Consider the following 18,921-nt stretch of genomic DNA (forward strand, 5'->3'; position numbering starts at 1 on the left):
AGATTGTCAGTCATGTATTTCATTAACCTCTTTTTTCTCACCGTCACTAAAACAATTACATGCACTGATCAACAGAACACTTGTGCTAATGAGGGCTGCTGTTTCAATTGCTTCCAGTTACTTTAATTCATGAAATAATAGATATGTGAGCTCCCCTTCAGCGCTCTATGTGCTGTAACTCCATCAGATGTCTGATTAACAAGGGGCTAGGCTTGGACTGTGGTCTTATATGCCAATTACAGTCCGATAATGGCTACTTAGCAACATACTCCAGTAAATGCTGCTGGGACTTTTTTCCATTTGCATATATAATGAGTGGAGATGTATAGGGTTTTGGTAAAAGATCACGTTTGGCTAGAATTTCTGTAATAGATGAGGTTTCAATCTCATTTACAAGCCATAGTTGCAGGGCAGGATGAGATCACCTTAAATCTCCACACTTCAGTGCACCGTAATTATGAAAATGCACAATTAATCCAATTGAGAGAGATGCAATACTTTGTCATCCCGTGCTACTACACCGGCCGTTGAAATTAGCAGAATTCATTGAATACTCAGAGCGTGCCTGTGGTTTGCATTCTTCAACTCAGATAATACAAGCATGCACAACAGAAATGCTTGCAATCATTTATGCATGCCTTGTTTTGTCTTGGCAATGTAAATTCCAGGCAGAACTCTGAGAGAGCCGTGTGGTGGGCGACTCAACCCACACAGTGCTGACTAGCTCTCTTTGGCCCACCTGTTCCTGACAATGACCGCTCAGTTATGGGGTCTGCACCCGACCATCTGGAACAATGGAGCAAGTCTATCAAGCAGGAGTGGTGAAACTGTAAAGACGTTAAAGTGTGCTTAAATAACTGCAGATGTTGTCTGTGTTTTGCTGTTTATGGTGAAAGTTATGTTTGTATAGCCTTTATAATGAAAACCTCCAAAAACTGAATTTTCTATACCATGTTTCTTCTTTTACTTGTTCCCTTCATTGTGGTGCTAAATACTTGTTATATACAAAGTCAGTTCAAATATTTCTTTTCTGTCAAAGAAAATAATTCCAAAAGAAGCCAAAAAATCAAGTAGGGCACAAAATGGATCAGAATATATGAGTGGAGTAGGGCGACAGCAATTTCCCCTCTGCTCACAGCGTTCTGTAATAACGCCGGTCAAGCTCCAGTCCATGTTTTTAATTTCCTAATACCCACAGTTCATGCAGGTCATATTATCAAAGTCCCTTTAAGGCAAGTCATTTTTACTCTGCGGCCATCTTTGAAACTCCTAGGCAGCTGTTTCAGTCATGCAAGTGCAGTTCCTATCTCTTTGAATGGTGAAACATCAAATTCTCCAAAGCTGTTTACTAAGCTTACGATTAAATTTCATTTTTGAAATCACCAAAGAAATCTGACAACAACTGTCTCATAAATGTTGTTTCTAAATGCTCAAATCATGACAAAAAATTACTTGTGACACAGGTGATTGGCTCATTTATTTAGAAGGCGGAACATATTCTGCTATATTATGCATTGAAATGTCTCCCTTTCATAGTAATGTGAGTGCACCATCTTTGTACATCTAAAGTATTTGATCAGATTTTTTTTTTTAATCTTTGACAAATTTTGTTAATTGTTGCTAAAAATTTACCAAATAATTCAGACACATGGAAACTTTAAACAGTATCATCCATTGATATTGGGTATCAACAACAATTTAACTAAAGATCTAACTAAATATGATTTAAAAAAAAAATAAGATTCCAAACAAACATTACAACCTAAGATAACAAAACTGCTCCTCCACTTTCTCTCTTTGATTCTTATTAAAAATTGCATGAGTATGAAAATAAATGTCATCTGTTATTTTTAGCCTGAATCATTGAATCAGTCACTCAACCGATTCGTTCAACAACACTGAATCATTCATGAAGTAAACACCTCTGCTGTGTGTTGTTCTGAGACACTGTGGCTACTATTTTTGTTAGCGGAGCAAAACTAGACAATATCACTGACAGTGTGGCCTTGTCACACACTCTCAAGGCCTGTACACACCAGGACAATATTTCGCACGATTATCGCCAGTGTTTTTCGTGACGTTTTTTGGCGCGTCTTGAGTGTTTACACTCAAGCGATTTTCACTGGCGATGCCAGCCAGTTTTTAACGTGCCGCGTCAAAATAAAAAAACGAACCAGAGGCCTTTTTTAAAAAATGATGCTTTTACGCCTGCTGTTTTGCGCGTCTGTGTGCACACTCACATTGTTTAGTCATGAGGCGTTAAACGTCGGCGATAAACAAGCACGAAAATCGTCCCGTTTTGAACAGGCCTTCAGAATAAAAATCTGTCACTAAGGCAGTACCCTTTCAAAATGTAACCCTAAAGGCCTGTTCACACCGGGACGATTTCCGTGCGCGTTTATCGCCGACGTTTAACGCCTCGTGACTAAACAAAGGGCGCCAATGTGAGTGTGCACACCGACGCGCAAAACGCCAGGCGTAAAAGCGCAATTTTTTTTAAAAACGCCTCAGGTTCGTTTTTTTATTTTGACGCAGCGCGTTAAAAACTGTCCGACCAATGAGATCACCGCTTTTATTCACGTGCCTGGAGCTGCTGAAGTGACCATAAAACCCGACTTGGTGGCGCTCAAGCACAAAACGGTTTTGCCGAGCACACATTGATACGAAGAAGAATTAGTAAGTAGACAAAGAAGAAGATGAGCTGCTAATGCTGCTTGCCAGTTAGCAAAAAGTGTGTGAATGGTTTTGGCCATAGACATGTCTATGGTTTTGGCAAGCACGTAAATACTGTATCTCTTCTTCTTCTGTGTGACAAGCGAGTGTCAGAAGCGTAAAGTGGCGCAGAACCACCTTGTCTACCGGGAGCGCTATCTACTGAATTTGCACGTTCACTTGGCGCATCAGCAGTGAAATTCGATTGGGTGTGAACACTCAAGACGCGCCATTTTTAAAAAAAATTATGGCGATAAGCGCGTGCGATATTCGTCCAGGTGTGTACAGGCCTTAAAGGCTCGTTTACACAGAACGCGTTTTTGCTTTGGACAAACACGAGACGTGGGCACTGGAATGGGAAAAAAACTCAAGGTCTCGAGACACGTTTCTTTAAAAGTTGAACAAAAACTCCCATGTATCGCAAAAATTTTTTTTACGTTCGCATGAGGTGGTTTTTCAGGCAATTCGAAAAAGGAATATTTTGCAAAACTGCAATGGAAATCGCATTTACAGTTCACCTGGTAGTATGTTTGGACAGAAGACGAGAGTTCTTTATTAAACTCATAAAAGACAAAGAGTACGGGAATACTAGATTCTAAAGAAATGGCACAATTTATTGTGACCTCAAAGCAGATGTTACACACCCAGAAACACCTCATGGCCGTTCTCAAGTAAAAGTCCCAAGGACCTTTCCTTGCCATTAATGCTTGGATAACACGCCTACACATGGGTGTAGTTTGCAGGGAGGATGGGGGGAAGGTAACCCACACCCCCAATAACCAAAACAAGCAAGTACACAACCCCCCAGTATTTATAGCCTGCCATGGTGAATGGAAACATAGAATCAGGCTAATAATTAATTATACATCGCACATTCAGGGCTTTTATAAGCACTAAGTTCCCGTACGAATTGAATGGACCAGTTATCTGCCCAATATGACTGAAGCACGGTTTATAATTGTGTGCAAGTGATGCATGAATCACCGTATACTCTACATCAGTGTGCTCCAAAAGTTTGATAAAATTTGTGCAAACAGTTCCTATCGCTGCGCTGTTGATGAAATGCTAATTCTATTGAGAATTTACTGCTTTAAAAACGCTATGGAGAAAGTCGAATATGATCTAGAACAGCCACATGAAATAAAAAGAGGAGAAAACATCATTCTGCACCAACATAAAATAGAAATCTTTTTAAACTACTCATGGCCACCTTAACTAAAATTCATCCCGTTCTGTTGTATTTATTGTGGTAAATTTTGACTTGACTAAACTTGACTAAATTTATAAAAGATAATCTGTTAAAGGAATACATTTTTCACTAAAGATTTATATTACAACTATGGCGTGTTGTAGCTATAGTTTCTAAATGTGTATGTTGCTATTTTTCATTTCAAATGTGTGACAAGCAGGGCGGGCGAGAGCCGTGAGGAGGCAATCGTTTTTTATCGACATTTAGAAAATATCGCAAAAGTTTTGCGCAAATCTTTAACGGAAACCAGGCTACAGTCATGCTTAAATTTAATTAAGAAAAAAATGTCTAGCTTGTTTGATGTTGCTTAAACAGATTGTAAGGAATAGGAAATCATATTATTCATTTCAGAAGATATCACAAATGATTGACAAAGTACTGACAAAAGTCATTCATTTAGATAGATATGATAGATTGTTGGCAAGACAACTTTTAAAAGACAAACAAATAATAAGTTGACATGAAACTGGAGCATATTTTACTGAAAGAGCAAATTTATGCTGTGCTGGTGTCTTCTACCTGCCTCTTCACCATTATTCACCTCTGAAAAATCCATCCATCCATTCTCCAAACAACTTTTTCCTCTACAGGGTCGCTGGCCTTTGAAAAATGTCTTGTGTAAAAATAACATTCAAGTTGTTAATGGCCAAGTTCAAGTTGGTTAATGGTTACGTTCAGCGTTATTACATCATTAAATAGCTCTACTGATAAATGATGCTAACTAACGAATGACATTTTTCAGACTATCCTGGAAATTCATAATGTAATTTTCCAAAGTGTAATTTAACCTAATTTGTCAAGGTAATGGTTTAGTAATTATATTTAATTCACGTTTTACAGCATTTTTGCTGAGCTAAACACTGCACCTCGAGTGGGCAACTACTACCTCTTAGCAATTTGTGCTGGCACACACAAAAACTGCTTTAAGACATCCTTATGCTGTCCTCGCACTCGGAAACGTTCTGCTGATGTGCAGTTTGTTTGTATGAGTGACTTTCCTCAAAATAGCTGGTTTCTAACCTGGGATATAAGAATGAAGTCTGTTCCTGTTCCTTCTGTGACTAAGGCTTACAAAAGTTCATGAAATGCACATTTAAAAAAAAAAAAGTAGTGTTGTGCCTGAGTGCCGCTGCCTAGCTATAATTATGGCATATGACAATACACTCTGAAGCATGAAAGGCTATAGTATTCTTTCCTCAGCAAATGCCAGCCTTTTTCTTTTCCTTCCTATCATTCCGCTACTGTTATGTCAGACAGAAAGTGCTATATCAGTTGCTAATGGTTATTTTGACACATTAAATCATCTTTCATGTCACCCTGGATGTGAAGGAGTTTCTCTGTGTCTCCGTCCCTCAGCCTATTTCTCTGCTTTGCGGTGGATATTTGGCATGAATGGGGCCCATGGGGAACTCATTCAGCTGCATGACTGAGTGAGACAACAGAATTTCAGTCCTGCATTTGCACATTCACACCCTGCCATCTCCTAAGTGTCACTCGTAAGATTTCCCGTTGGCTAGAGGCAATGAAAACCAGGATTTTTTTTAACTTAATATTAGCCTGTTCAGGGCCCGAAACAATAAAAACTGCCCGATGGCCCGGTGTCAGCGGGAACGTCGCTTGGGGCAGTTGACGGAATTGTCCATGGCTCAGTTGCACATGCTTGAACATGAAAACATTCAAACGATTTTTTGAGTTCTCTTTTCTTTCCAAAGTTCCTTCTTTTAAGTTATCTGGTCACCTTACCAGTAACCAAACAGTTGATGGACCCCATTGACTTCCATAGTGTTTTTTTTCCCATACAATGGAAGTCATTGGGGCCCATCAACTGTTTGGTTACTGATGGGGTGACCAAATTTCTCATGGTGGAATACCATAACCCCCCCAACAAAGAAGCAAATTACAAACAATAGGACAAATAGGCCCTATGATTTTTGTAAATATTAAGGTACAGTAGGTTTATTTAACATCAATACATCTATTTAACATATTTTGTTGTTTGATTAACAGTAATGACACAAACAGGTATTTTAGGCTGCTGTCACTTTAATACCGAATGCTAAAATCTAATATACTGACTTTGGCCATAACCAACTGTATTTACGTGAGATACTCCAAATGTACACTCATGCTTCTTTGACATCTTTGCGTCTGACTTGATCTCCTCTGTGCTTTCTAATATCCCACCTTCACAAACTGCAAGTTAATCGATAATGAATTGTGATTGGGTGGTAATTCTGTTCTCCAAAGTATACTATGACGAGATTGGCTACCTTTGATTAGGGTATTCTCGCTTGACAGTAGACTGCTACTCGCATTTATGTGATCACCTACACTCTAAAAAATGCTGGGTTAAAAACAACCCAAGTTGGGTTGAAAATGGACTAACCCAGCAATTGGGTTGTTTTAACCCAGTGAATGGGTCATTTTAACCCAGCAGTTGGGTTAAATGTTTGCTTAAAACAACCCAATCGCTCAGTTAAAACAACCCAATTGCTGGGTTAGTCCATTTTCAACCCAATTTGGGTTGTTTTTAACCCAGCATTTTTTAGAGTGTAGCAAAGACAATTTAGGAAAGAAGAAATACGGGACAAAACATGATTTTTCATAACAAGTCGGGACACTAAAATTAGAGACATCTGGTCACATACTTCAAAATATCTTCTTTTCAGCAGAGGAAAGAAATTCATATACGTTTGGAACAACTTGAGGGTGAGTAAATGATGACAGAATTTTCATTTTCGGGTGAACTATCCCTTTAATGGACAAATACACACAAAATTATGCTAAAATACCCATCTTGGCAAACATCCTCTTAAACACAGTCGGTCGTGTCCTAAGTCAGGGTTCCTTAAACTCAGTCCTGGAGGGCCACTGTCCTGCAGAGTTTAGTTCCAACCCTGATCAAACACACCTGAGCAAGCAAATCAGTGTATTCAGGATCACTAGAAAAATCACAGGTGGGTGAATTTGATCAGGGTTGGAGCTAAACTCTGCAGGACAGTGGCCCTCCAGGACTGAGTTTGAGGAACCCTGTCCTAAGTGAACGTAAAAATTTGATAAATAAATTGGATACATATTATTATATTGAATTCATGCATTCGGTCCTAATATACCTGAAGCTGTCTGTGTCATTAATGCTAATCAAACAACAAAAGACGAAGAGAAAATCGCTCACAGCTCTCGACTGAATAACTTTTGTAAGTTTAACAAGGATTAATCTTAAAATAAATTTACAGAGTGAAGACTTAGCAGTGTTATTTTACATTTGATTCCTCAGTTTTGATACTACTGTTAGACCTACCTGAAAATGTATTTACTTGTGATATTGCTTGTAAGACTTTATTTCTGACTTGTCTTTAGTAATGTCTGAACTTAATATTAGTGGTAGCTATTAAAATTTTAAATTCGAGAATTGTTCAATTTAATTTTTTCTATTTATTTGTTTGTCGATTGGTTGGTTGACAGGGGGACAGTGAAAAATTTGGCAGGGCAAGTAAAATTTTGATCCACTGGCCTGACTGGGCCAGTATAAATAATTCTTAGGGTTAAGCCCTGCCGTTTCCAAAGGTTCATGCGGCTGGGGATGAGTGCACTATGTCCTGTTCAGCCTCGGGCCGGTGTGACATAGCAATCCCTTCACATAAAGTCATGATCGAAGGCTCTCCAGACAGAGTAACTTCTCAGCCAGCAGCCACAGGGCTTCTGCTGTGCTCTAGATCACTTCAAAATGAGGTTACTGTCTAGCCGGAGTCGTGTCTCCTTGGGGAATGATAATTTCTTATTAATTTTTCAGTTCTGGAAAGGATAAAAATGGTTGTTGTGCCTCTGTAAGGTATTCCTTAATTGTTTTTTGATAGTTAGCAGCCTGCTCTCACTTGGCAAGCTTAAAGTCCCACACATCTGGATCCGAGCCAGAGATCTCATGGTCAATAAATGCGAAGAGCTCATTTGATATTAAAATCCATTTGGAGGCAGTTTCAGACATCAAGCTTGGCATTATCCAGCAGTTCAGTGCCAGCGGTGAAATGTGAATGCAGCCATAGTCTGCGGACGCTGTCATTGTCTCCGGGACCCTCATCTCTCAGTGAAGGACGGCACACACGCTTCCTCGGAAAAGCCTGTTGTTCTTCCCAGAATGCCGGGGAGCTGAATACAAGTGATTATCATCCAAGATCTGCCTGCTTTCTATAGCCAAGTTCATTTATCCTCCCAGTGACAATCGATAATACCGGGCTGAACGCTGTGATTTAAAAAAGAGTTTCTTATACCATATTCTAGAATCATTTTGAGGCTTAAATCAATTGTTTGATGTAGCAGATCTGTTTTGTTTTTTTCTTGCATTAATGATGAACACACACCACTTCCCAATGTTAACAGCAAAACATATAATTTCTCTAATGTTCTTCTTCATGTGTGTCTGTTTACAGGAGGCAGAATGGCATTGCGATGAGTTTACCAAAGGAGCCTGTTTCAGTCGGGGCAAATCAGAGGTACGTATCTGTGTAAACTCCCCAAATATTTCATATTTTGGTTGAATACAATGTGTGAATTATAAAAGGGATTTTTAGGGGGATCCATTTTTTTAGGTAATTTTGGGAAGCAAAATATGCTAATGAAATTGAGTTTAAATTTGTAGCAAACAGGAACTCCAAATAACCATAATAAGAAAAAAGGAAATACAAACCTTAAATTCTGCCTTAAAAGTAAAAAAAAAAAAAAAAAAAAGTTTAATGTACAGACAAGGAGATTTATGGACCAGGGTGGAAAAACACTTCCCAGAATTCCAATGACATTCCAATTCAAGTTCCTGAGCGAGGTCAGATTAATTCATCTTTAACCCATTAATTAAAACCAGCAGCCATATCACCCTGCAGCCCAAGACTGGTTTCCCACTGAAGCTAAGCAGGGCTGAGCCTGGTTAGTACCTGGATGGGAGACCAACTGGGAAAACCAGGTAGCTGCTGGTAGAGGTGTTAGTGAGGCCAGCAGGGGGTGCTCACCCTGTGGTCTGTGTGGGTCCTAACACCCCAGTATAGTGATTGGGACACTATACTGTAACAAGCACCGTCCTTCGGATGAGACGTTAAACCGAGGTCCTGACTCTCTGTGGTCATTAAAAATCCCAGGATGTCCTTCGATAAAGAGTAGGGGTGTAACCCCGGCATCCTGGCCAAATTTGCCCATTGGCCCCTCTCCATCATGGCCTCCTAATCATCCCCATATACAGATTGGCTTCATCACTCTGTCTCCTCTCCACCAATCAGCTGGAGTGTGGTGGGCGTTCTGGCGCAATATGGCTGCCGTCGCATCATCCAGGTGGATGCCGCACATTGGTGGTGGTTGAGGAGATTCCCCCTTCTATATGTAAAGCGCTTTGAGTGCCTAGAAAAGCGCTATATAAATGTAACAAATTATTATAATTATTATTAAAAGGGAGCCAAATTTTAAATTCTGATATTTGCCTAAACCTGATAGACAATTTTGTGACTTTTTAAACAAAACACATTTAAAATAAATAAAAAGTTTATTGCAATGTGTAAATCAATGACAGTAGCTATCTATGTTTTGTTGATATACCATTCAATACTGATCAGAATAGAACCCACTCAAAAAGCATCCTGTTGCTATAGTAACCACCTCAGGCAATGCGATTTCTGCTTGTCACATGGAAATATGAGCTAACTAACTAGTAATCTGACCTTTGTGGTTACCGAAACAGTGTAATATGTTTCAGACCTTTTGTGTGGACTTCCTTTAGTAGGGGAGCAGAAAGTGAATTCAAACTTCCAACCCTCACTGTAATTCTCAGCCAGAATGAAGGTTGTTTTAAATGTTAACCGTACTTAAGAAAGCAATCGCCCTACTAAAATAGCAACCCCATTATTTATGACACCACTATTGCTCTGGCATTCCCATGTCTCTTCCACTTTGCTATGGAGTCATTTCCATGGCACTATACAACACTGACTCCCTTGTGTTTTGGAGGCTGACTGAATCAGATCAGATTTGTGCTACAAAATGTTTCTTAAATCTCCTTAATATTTCACTTCACTCCAGCTCTGTCAAACATGAGACTGAGGGTCCCCTTTGCTTTATAGTCTTCTACACTGAGCTAAGCCATTTTAAGTCATATGGGAGCTGTAGGGACTGTGTTGCAGACCATCCTTCCAGTCTGGGCTGAACCACAAGGTGTATTTCGAGTGGCCCTGTGCGGTTTCAGCCTGTGCAAACGGCCCCACGAGTGTTTTTTTATTTCGCTTGTGAAACGTGTGTTGGGGCCCATAATAAGATGGATTACTCTAACCAACATGTGATTGTAATTCAGAATTCCAGGAGGTGGCTGTCGTAACTTACTTGCAATTGTGAAGCCTTTCTGTATTGACTGCACATGTGGTAGCTCAAAATACCACATAAAGTGGTAGTTCATCCCCCAAAAATTGCATTTGGTTCATTCCAGACTTCTATGACTTTCTTTTTTCTATGTGACACAAAAGTTGGCATTTTGAAAGATGTGCTGGTTGCTCTTTTCCATGCAGTTATATGGAAGCTTCAAACGCTGCACAAAAGCACCATAAATGTATCAGAAGTGCTGTATTCCAGATGATTTTATGTCAAATGATAGCTTTGTGTGACGAACAGACCAAAATTCACTAATCTTCCCCTCCAGTGAACTGTTAAATATTGTGACCAGATCATTGAACTCGATCACTTTGTATCAGTTCTGTGAACTGAATCAATTGATCCATTCAAAAGTTCTAAATCATTTTTTCTTTCACAAATCGGGCATCACTGCTTTTCTCATGAGCAAAGCTATCATATGGTTTCAGAAGATTTGAAATGTAGCATGCGATTTTTATCGACCATTTTTATACTTTATGAAGCTTGAAAGCCTCAGTCCTTAAAAAGAGTGACCAGTGCGATTCTTCAAAATCATCCTTTTGTGTTTCACAGAAGAAAGTCGTACGACTTTTGAAACAAACTTTTTGATAATTTTACACATCACAAAGCAATATTAAATGTTTTTCACATTTTCACAAATGAAAATGTGAAACAAAACAGTATCTTTCACAAAACAGTATCTTTAATTGAATTCTATAAGAAATGATCCTTTTCAACCACTGTATCTGGTGTCTTTGAGTCTGTCGCTTCAAGAACAAAGGAAAGTGTTTGATGGAGTAAATGGTGTTCTGTCGACTTCATTTTGTTTATAATGCAAACAACAGCCACTATATTACACTGTGGAGTGTAGCCATCTGTCAGGGGTTTTCATAAACATGTCACATTGTGATGTGCTAGGCATATTAAATCCCAGTTTATTTACACATACAGCAAAGCACTGCCCCCAGCCAAATTGCATTAGCAAATGTAAATCATTCTTTTCTTTTCAAGACTCCGCTTAGTGCAGGGAAATGAACGGTTTCACGAGGTAACAGCCATTTTGATGAGGAAATAAAGTTGAGCCCCTCAAGCACTTCCTTGGAACACCTTTAAATCAACAGAGAGAGAGAGACGGGGCGACAGGGTTTCAAGTACTTGAGACAAATGTGATTTACTGGCTCAGAAAGCCTTGTAAAAACACACTGAACTGAAGCAGTACAATTCAAGAAGTCTTGCTGCTGGTTTAATATAGCAAAATACTGTAACATAGCTTCTGTATTGTATGGGCTTCGAATCTTTTTGGAAGTTTGCCCTTTAAGGAAGCAGTTGACTCAGCGGCCATCTTAAAAACAAAGCTGGCAGCTATTTTTGACGTAGCTGATATACACTACCTAAATATACACTAGCTAATTAATACTTTTATTCAGCAAGGATGCATTAAATTGGTCAAAAGTACCAGTAAAAACATTTATATTGTTGACAACGATTTCTATTTGAAATAAATTCTGTTCCTTTGAACTCTCTATTCGTCAAAGAATCCTGGAAAATGTTTTCATAGCTTCCATTAAAAATATTAAGCAACTGTTTTCAACGTTGATAATAATATGAAATGTTTCCTGAGCAACAAATTGGCATATTAGAATGATTTCTAAAGGATCATGTGACACTGAAGACTGGAGTAATGATGCTTTGCCATCACAGGAATAAATTAGTATTATTTATATATTTCAATTAGTGTTAATGTTAGTTATGCAGTGTTTGTTCATGTTAGTTCATAGTGCGTTAACTAATGTTAACAAATACAACTTTTGTTTTTAATAATGTATTAGTAAATGCTGAAATTAACATGAACTAATATTATTAAATGCTGTAGAAGTGCAGTTCATTCTTAGTTCATGTTAACTAAAGTAGTTAACTAATGAAGTGTTACCAAAAAATCTTACCAACCCCAATGTTTCGACTGGTAGCTTCTACTTATTTCAGTGGAGAAAGACAGAAATGTTCAAAACATTTGTCAATTTGTTACATTGTCTCGAAATTATTGCTTCATTCAATGATTTCACTCATTCCAGTTGACTCAATGTAAAACATCAAGATCGTTTTGAAACAATTTATGTTCAGTTAGCAATACATTTGTGTTTAAAAACTGCATTTTTCAGACTGATCCATTTAATGTTTGTTTCCATCAAAAACGGTGATTGACTCTTTTAAAATAAAGGCGGTATTTCTATTTGTAGTGTGTTATGAGTTGACTTGGTGTAATTTTGCTAAATTTTGCATTTGTGATGCTAATAGACGAGACCTTTGCTACACTAACATGCCTTAACATATCTTCCCTTATGTCTTATCACAGGAGGAGTGCCAGAATTACATCCGTGTTCTACTCGTCAACGGTGACAGACTGTTTGCATGCGGAACAAATGCATTCACTCCTATTTGCACCAATCGCACGGTAATACAAACGCAACAATGCATTCAATATAATGCAGAGGCTTCCTGACCTATAACGCTAGCTTTGTCTCAAGCTCTCTCTCCCCCATTGACCTCTTTTGACATTTTCATCGGCGCGTGGGCTGTGTAGCATAGCATGTGGTATTTCAACCAAAGCCTGTGGTTTATTTCAATAAAAGATTTGTTCATGCTTCACCTCAATAGAAGCTTTCTTGAGATCTAGACAAAAACAACACAAAAAAACAACAACTAAGGCTTATTTTTCTAATAAGGAGGGAACTTGTAGTATCTCTAAGTCCTGTGTCCTTTGTGGAAAGTTCACACTTGTTATGCAGGTATCGTGCGAGCATTTGCACTTTATCTTTGACAAATTTTTCCAACGCATGGGTTGCAGCATAGTTGCTACCTATCGCAATAAGTGCCACTCAATGCTGCTGATTGAAAGATAAGCATCTCCGCCAAGCACATTTACTGACATCCCCCATTATTCCCCTTCACATCTCCTAGTTTTCATTCATGCATGTAAGCCTCTTGTGCTCGAATCTCTGAATTTGAATGACTGGATTACTCGTCTATCCTTTCCTCAAACTTGATAACGATGATGACAGTCGATTCGCGTACGATGGCAATCATCTCCTCGGTGGCTCTTTGAAGGATGGCAGGAATTATTGACTCAAGCTAAATCACCCCAGGGATTTACCATCATGAGTACCTCGTGCCAGCAGGAAAAAGGGACTTAGCGCAGCCAGGAAGGCACGAGCGAAAAGTGTCCTTGTGACACCGCCAGAGAAGCTGCATCTTTTTAAAAAAAGCGGCTACCGAGGCTGTAGTGCCGCTCGGCTTGTAGCGCAAACACAGCTGCCGGTGTCCTAAAGAGGAGTCTTTCAACCCTCTCCATTAATGTGCATTATGGGTAGCGTGTCCATATCTACGAAGGCTTCCGAATGTCATTTGTCAGAAGGTGTTCCATCAATAAACGCCTTTCATCTTTCTTCACGCCCAAGAAAAGGCACATCCGTTCAGGCATTGGCTCGGGCAGAAGTATCTCCCTGGCACCGGCGCTTCAAAAGACTGCCTCGCCTTGCCAAACATGCAAATTTGCCTGACTTTATTGCCAGCTAAATGGGCTCCGGGGTCCTGAAGGAAGCCGAGACACTTCCAGCCATTCGCGGAGGTTTTCTCCGAGCCAACATCAAGGATAATCCCCCTTTACATTGATTACACAGGGCAAGTGTTGTGGCCGTCAGCTGCATGTAAGATAAAAGCATTCAAGAGAGGCCACACAGGATCTAATCCGCCTTCGGGACAGACCAAGCACAATGCAGTATGTCAGATTTCCTGCTACAAAAATAAGCTAGTCACTGAAGGCATGACATTTTGAGCTGCATAGATACATTTACTGCAGCTTGAGATGCATTGCTCAATCCCAAAACCACTCAGTTGTCATTTTTCTAGTAACAGATACCAGATGCATATGGAAGGTAGGAGCGTCATTATAACATAAGCTTTAATTTGATTTTTTCAAACAGGTTTTTGATGCTAAATCGTTTTAATGGCATTACTTGACACATTTTAAAATATGATGAACAGGATTTGGCTGCTTTCAAAGTAACCAACACTGACTGCTCTCCAAAATCTCTCCCTTGTGAAAAACAGTAGCAGTCCTTTAAATCAGTGTTTCTTGACTTCAAGGCCCCCCATTGTCCACAAGAGTATCCCAAGGCCCTGTGACTTTTCCAGTCTAACATGATTTAATGGATTTGGCAAATATGCAAAAATGTATATTCATTATAAAAGTGCCAATGACGTTGTAAGATTTGAACTTAGAATTTTCTGGGTCTAGAAATTACAGTTTTAAAATGAAGCTTCCTCATATATCCAGGTTTTCCAAGAAGTGGCCAAGAAGATTCTTTACAATTGCATGTATGTATTTGGCAGACGCTTTTATCTAAAGCTAGCATGATTGAACCGAAATCGCTTCAAAAAACGTGGACCAGCACGAAAAAGTTATACTCGCTTCCTGTGATGGCAGATCCCTTGTGCTTATTGTATACAAATGGAAATTACCTCCCTGTCATGGTAGCTTCCCTTTGCTGGCTAAATGTCACGCTAAACAAGAATCAAGACTTTGCCATACTGCACATAAGGACAGAACTGGTGTGTTGCGAACGATTAGCATTTAGCCATTGCAGCCGCCACTAGGCGTGACAACCAAGTAATGAGATAAACATTTTTGCCGTCTCACAAAATAGCACATGACACGGCTGGAAGTAGGCCGAGCGTTTCCACAGTAATAAATGATTCGAACAGTGAAATAGTTTTCACTGCCACATCAGCTCCTCGCATAAACAAAATTAGAACATCCTCGAGATTTATGTCTGTAGAAATGTTTGGACATATTTTCTCTGCTCAAAATAATTGTAGGTCTGGCTAGATATTTTTTGTTTTCAATCTTTATAGGTGTAGGAATTGCAGTCTTTCTGAATTCAATCTCTTTGTTTCTCTGCACAGCTGACTAACCTGACCGAGGTTCATGATCAAATCAGTGGTATGGCAAGGTGCCCCTATAACCCTCTGCATAATTCCACCGCCCTCATCACTTCCAGCGGGGAGCTCTATGCCGCCACTGCTATGGACTTTTCTGGCAGGGACCCTGCAATCTACCGCAGCCTGGGTGGACTCCCTCCTCTGCGTACTGCTCAATACAACTCAAAATGGCTCAATGGTAGGCATGAGCTGTTGGATGAAAGATGTTTCATTGAATTATGACATTACAACAAAAAACTAAAGCCATTAATAGCAATCAAGTGAGTAATTGTGGTTAAAGGTTTTGGGAAAATGGCATTTCATGAAACAAGTTGTTTCTTTAAAGGGATAGCTAACCTAAATATGGAATTTCTGTCATAATTTACTCACCCTTGTGCAGTTCCAAACCTGTACAACTTTCTTACTGTAACAAATGGAGATTTAGGCAGAATTCCACTTTCATAGTATGGAAAAAATATGTAATGATATAGTGGAAGTAAATGATGATGGACGGATGGATGGATGGATGGATGGATGGATGGATGGATGGATGGATGGATGGGTCGGTCGATCAGTCGATCGATTGATTGATTGATTTGAAGTGTGCTGTTGCTTTAAGTAGCACATCTTTTTTGAATGAACCCTGGTTCTTTAATTTTTCGGTGTCGTGTTCTGATTGCAGACGTGTAAGAACAAAACTAGATGCAAAAATTAAGATAGTTGGACAAGAAGAATAAGTATAATATACTTCTGAAACTTTAAAATAATTGAGATCTTTTGTTGTTGTCTTCAAAGTTTCAAATCAAGCTTGACAGTAATTTAGTTAAACTTCATCATTCATATGAGCAGACAAATTATGCTTATGCCAACAAGAGCGATCCATGAACACTACATAAAAATAAACTCCATTTGAGTGTTTTTAGTCAACAGTTAAGGTCCATCTGGCTTCTGGAGCAAAACCAGTTGAAAACCACTGGTGTTTTAGTGCAAGAACAATTGTCTTAAGAGGGAATAAAAATGTGGGTGAATCCTTTACTCACTCTCATTTGATTCCAAACCTGTGTGACTTACTTTCTTCTGTGGAACACAAAAGAAGATATTTTGAAGAATGTTGGCTTTCATTGTATGGACAAAAACACACTGAGACATTTCTCAAAATATGAACGTTTCATATTTTGTGAACTTTTAACTGTGGAGCTTGATATTTTCTCGGAAACCTAAACATCAACGTCCAAATTGAAAAAAAAATGTTGTTTAAAAATTATTATCAGAGAATCTTGACAGAGAAGAATTTGACCTGATTTACATTTACATTATCTTTTTCCAATTTATTTTTTCCTCCTTCATATTGTGCAAATGTGCTAAGCTCCTCACCACAAAGGAAAATGAGTTCACTGTCAATCACCACCACCTACTCACTTTGAATTTTACAAAGTCGGCCATGACTGCTCTTTTTGCCTTTGAGAAGCATGTGCGTTCATCTGTTTTGAATGGGGAATGATAATTAAATGAGTAAGCTCGCTTTGATCGTTTCTCACCGTAACCTTTCTCTTCTCCCATGACAAATGAGTTCGTCCATTACCTAAGAATAAGATTAATAAACGCATCACGATGGGCCAGCGGTTCTGCTCCGTGTGCAATCCGTTATTAATCACTGTCATCCTGTCCCCCGTTTCTGTCAAACTCAGAGCCCAACTTTGTTTCCTCCTATGACATCGGCAACTTCACCTACTTCTTCTTCCGTGAGAACGCTGTGGAGCATGACTGCGGCAGGACGGTGTTCTCTCGTGCCGCCCGTGTCTGCAAGAACGACATCGGGGGCCGTTTTCTGCTGGAGGACACCTGGACCACTTTTATGAAGGCAAGGCTTAATTGCTCACGGCCGGGCGAGATTCCGTTCAACTACAATGAGCTGCAGGGAACCTTTTTCCTGCCTGAGCTTGAGCTCCTCTATGGGATTTTCACCACTAATGTGTGAGTAAAGCATTGTTTGATCACAATACAGTTAGAAAGATATCTGCTGTTATGTTCAAAGGTTTCAAACCACAGTAGTCAGCTTATGACCCATTATTTTCTGCAGGACTTAAATTTTGTGATCCGCATTGTCAGGAAAAGGTTATTAATTGCATAGTTTGTGTGTGTGTGTGCGCGTGTGTGTGTGTGTGTGAGAGAGAGAGAGGTAAAAGAGGACACTATGATTTTAACACCATACATTTGCTATTTTTTCTCTCTTTTTTGCTTACCTGCTGTTATCTCTCTCGTTGTGTGATATCTGTATCACAGTCAGCAATGGACAGATCCATTTTTCACATCATGATCCATTATGCTTTAATGATTGTCAGTGGAAAAAGTGTTGCATATAAGTGTGTGTTTGTGTGTGTGTGCTGACTGCCCACTTCTGACTCTCAGCAACAGCATTGCCGCATCAGCAGTGTGCGCCTTCAATTTGAGCGCTATTACCCAAGTGTTCAGTGGGCCTTTCAAGTACCAGGAGAACTCGCGCTCCGCTTGGCTGCCCTACCCCAATCCCAACCCTGACTTCCAGGTAAGCATCCAGCAAATGACAGCCACTTTTACGGACCGTATGCATTAGCTCCATCTGCTTTAAAAGTTAAGTGGCACTTTCCACAAATAGGGTACAGAATAGGGCCTGGAACTCTTAAATGGTCAGTGAAAAGAGGTACTTAACCTTCAGAGAATGTTGATTTTCATTGTCTTCATCAAGAGGTTTATTTTCTATTAATTAGATCATTTCGACCCTGTTGATATCTGAAGGATCATGTGACATTGAAGACTGGAGTAATGATGCTGAAAATTCAGCTTTGATTTTAAAGAGGAATACAGTTATGTTAAATTGTAAAAATATTCCACATTTTTATATATTTTCTTTCAAAAATATTTACAAATCATATATATATATATATATATATATACAGTTACAAGAAAAAGTATGTGAACCCCGTGCAGAATCTGTGAAAATGTGAATAATTTTAACTAAATAAGAGAGATCATACAAAATGCATGTTATTTTTTATTTATTACTGTCTTGAATAAGATATTTTGGATTAACAAATGTTTACATATAGTCCACAAGACAAAAAAATTGCTGAATTTATTAAAATGACCCCGTTCAAAAGTTTATGAACCATTGATTCTTAATACCGTGTGTAGTTCCCTGGATGATCCACGGCTGTTGTTGTTTTTGTTTTGTAATGGTTGTTCTTGAGTCCCTTGTTTGTCCTGAGCAGTTAAACTGCCCAATGTTCTTTCAGAAAAATCAGAAAACTTATTGAATTTGAAGATCAAGGTAAATTGTACTTAATTTGTCTTCCAGGAAACATTCAAGTGTCTTCTGTTGCTTTCGAAGGACAGTACTAAATGAAAAAAATGTATATTTAAACAAAATAAGAAAAATGTTGACCTCTTCATCCTGTTCAAAGGTTTTCACCCCGTCTCTTAATGCATTGTTTCTCCATCTGGAGCATCAGTGAATGTTTCAACCTTTTTTAATAGTTGTGTTAACTATTAGTAGAGTCCCTCAATTGTACTCAGTGTGACAAGATGGATCTCAAAATCATACAGTCATTGCTGGAGAGGGTTAAAAT

At 39.0% G+C, this 18,921-nt stretch overlaps 1 protein-coding gene across 1 annotated transcript in view; it reads left to right on the forward strand.

Annotated features, from left to right (window-relative positions):
* Positions 1-18,921, forward strand: part of sema5a (sema domain, seven thrombospondin repeats (type 1 and type 1-like), transmembrane domain (TM) and short cytoplasmic domain, (semaphorin) 5A) — a 167,374-nt gene that overhangs the window by 76,186 nt on the left and 72,267 nt on the right. Inside the window, exons 5-9 of the mRNA XM_079806938.1 lie at positions 8,389-8,451; positions 12,693-12,791; positions 15,302-15,515; positions 17,005-17,290; positions 17,726-17,861. Of these exons, the coding sequence (XP_079663064.1) occupies positions 8,389-8,451; positions 12,693-12,791; positions 15,302-15,515; positions 17,005-17,290; positions 17,726-17,861 (798 nt within the window). The remainder of the gene's footprint in view (positions 1-8,388; positions 8,452-12,692; positions 12,792-15,301; positions 15,516-17,004; positions 17,291-17,725; positions 17,862-18,921) is intronic.

This window comes from Gobio gobio (assembly GCF_949357685.1).
Source record: "Gobio gobio genome assembly, chromosome: 23".
NCBI classification, from domain to species: domain Eukaryota; kingdom Metazoa; phylum Chordata; class Actinopteri; order Cypriniformes; family Gobionidae; genus Gobio; species Gobio gobio.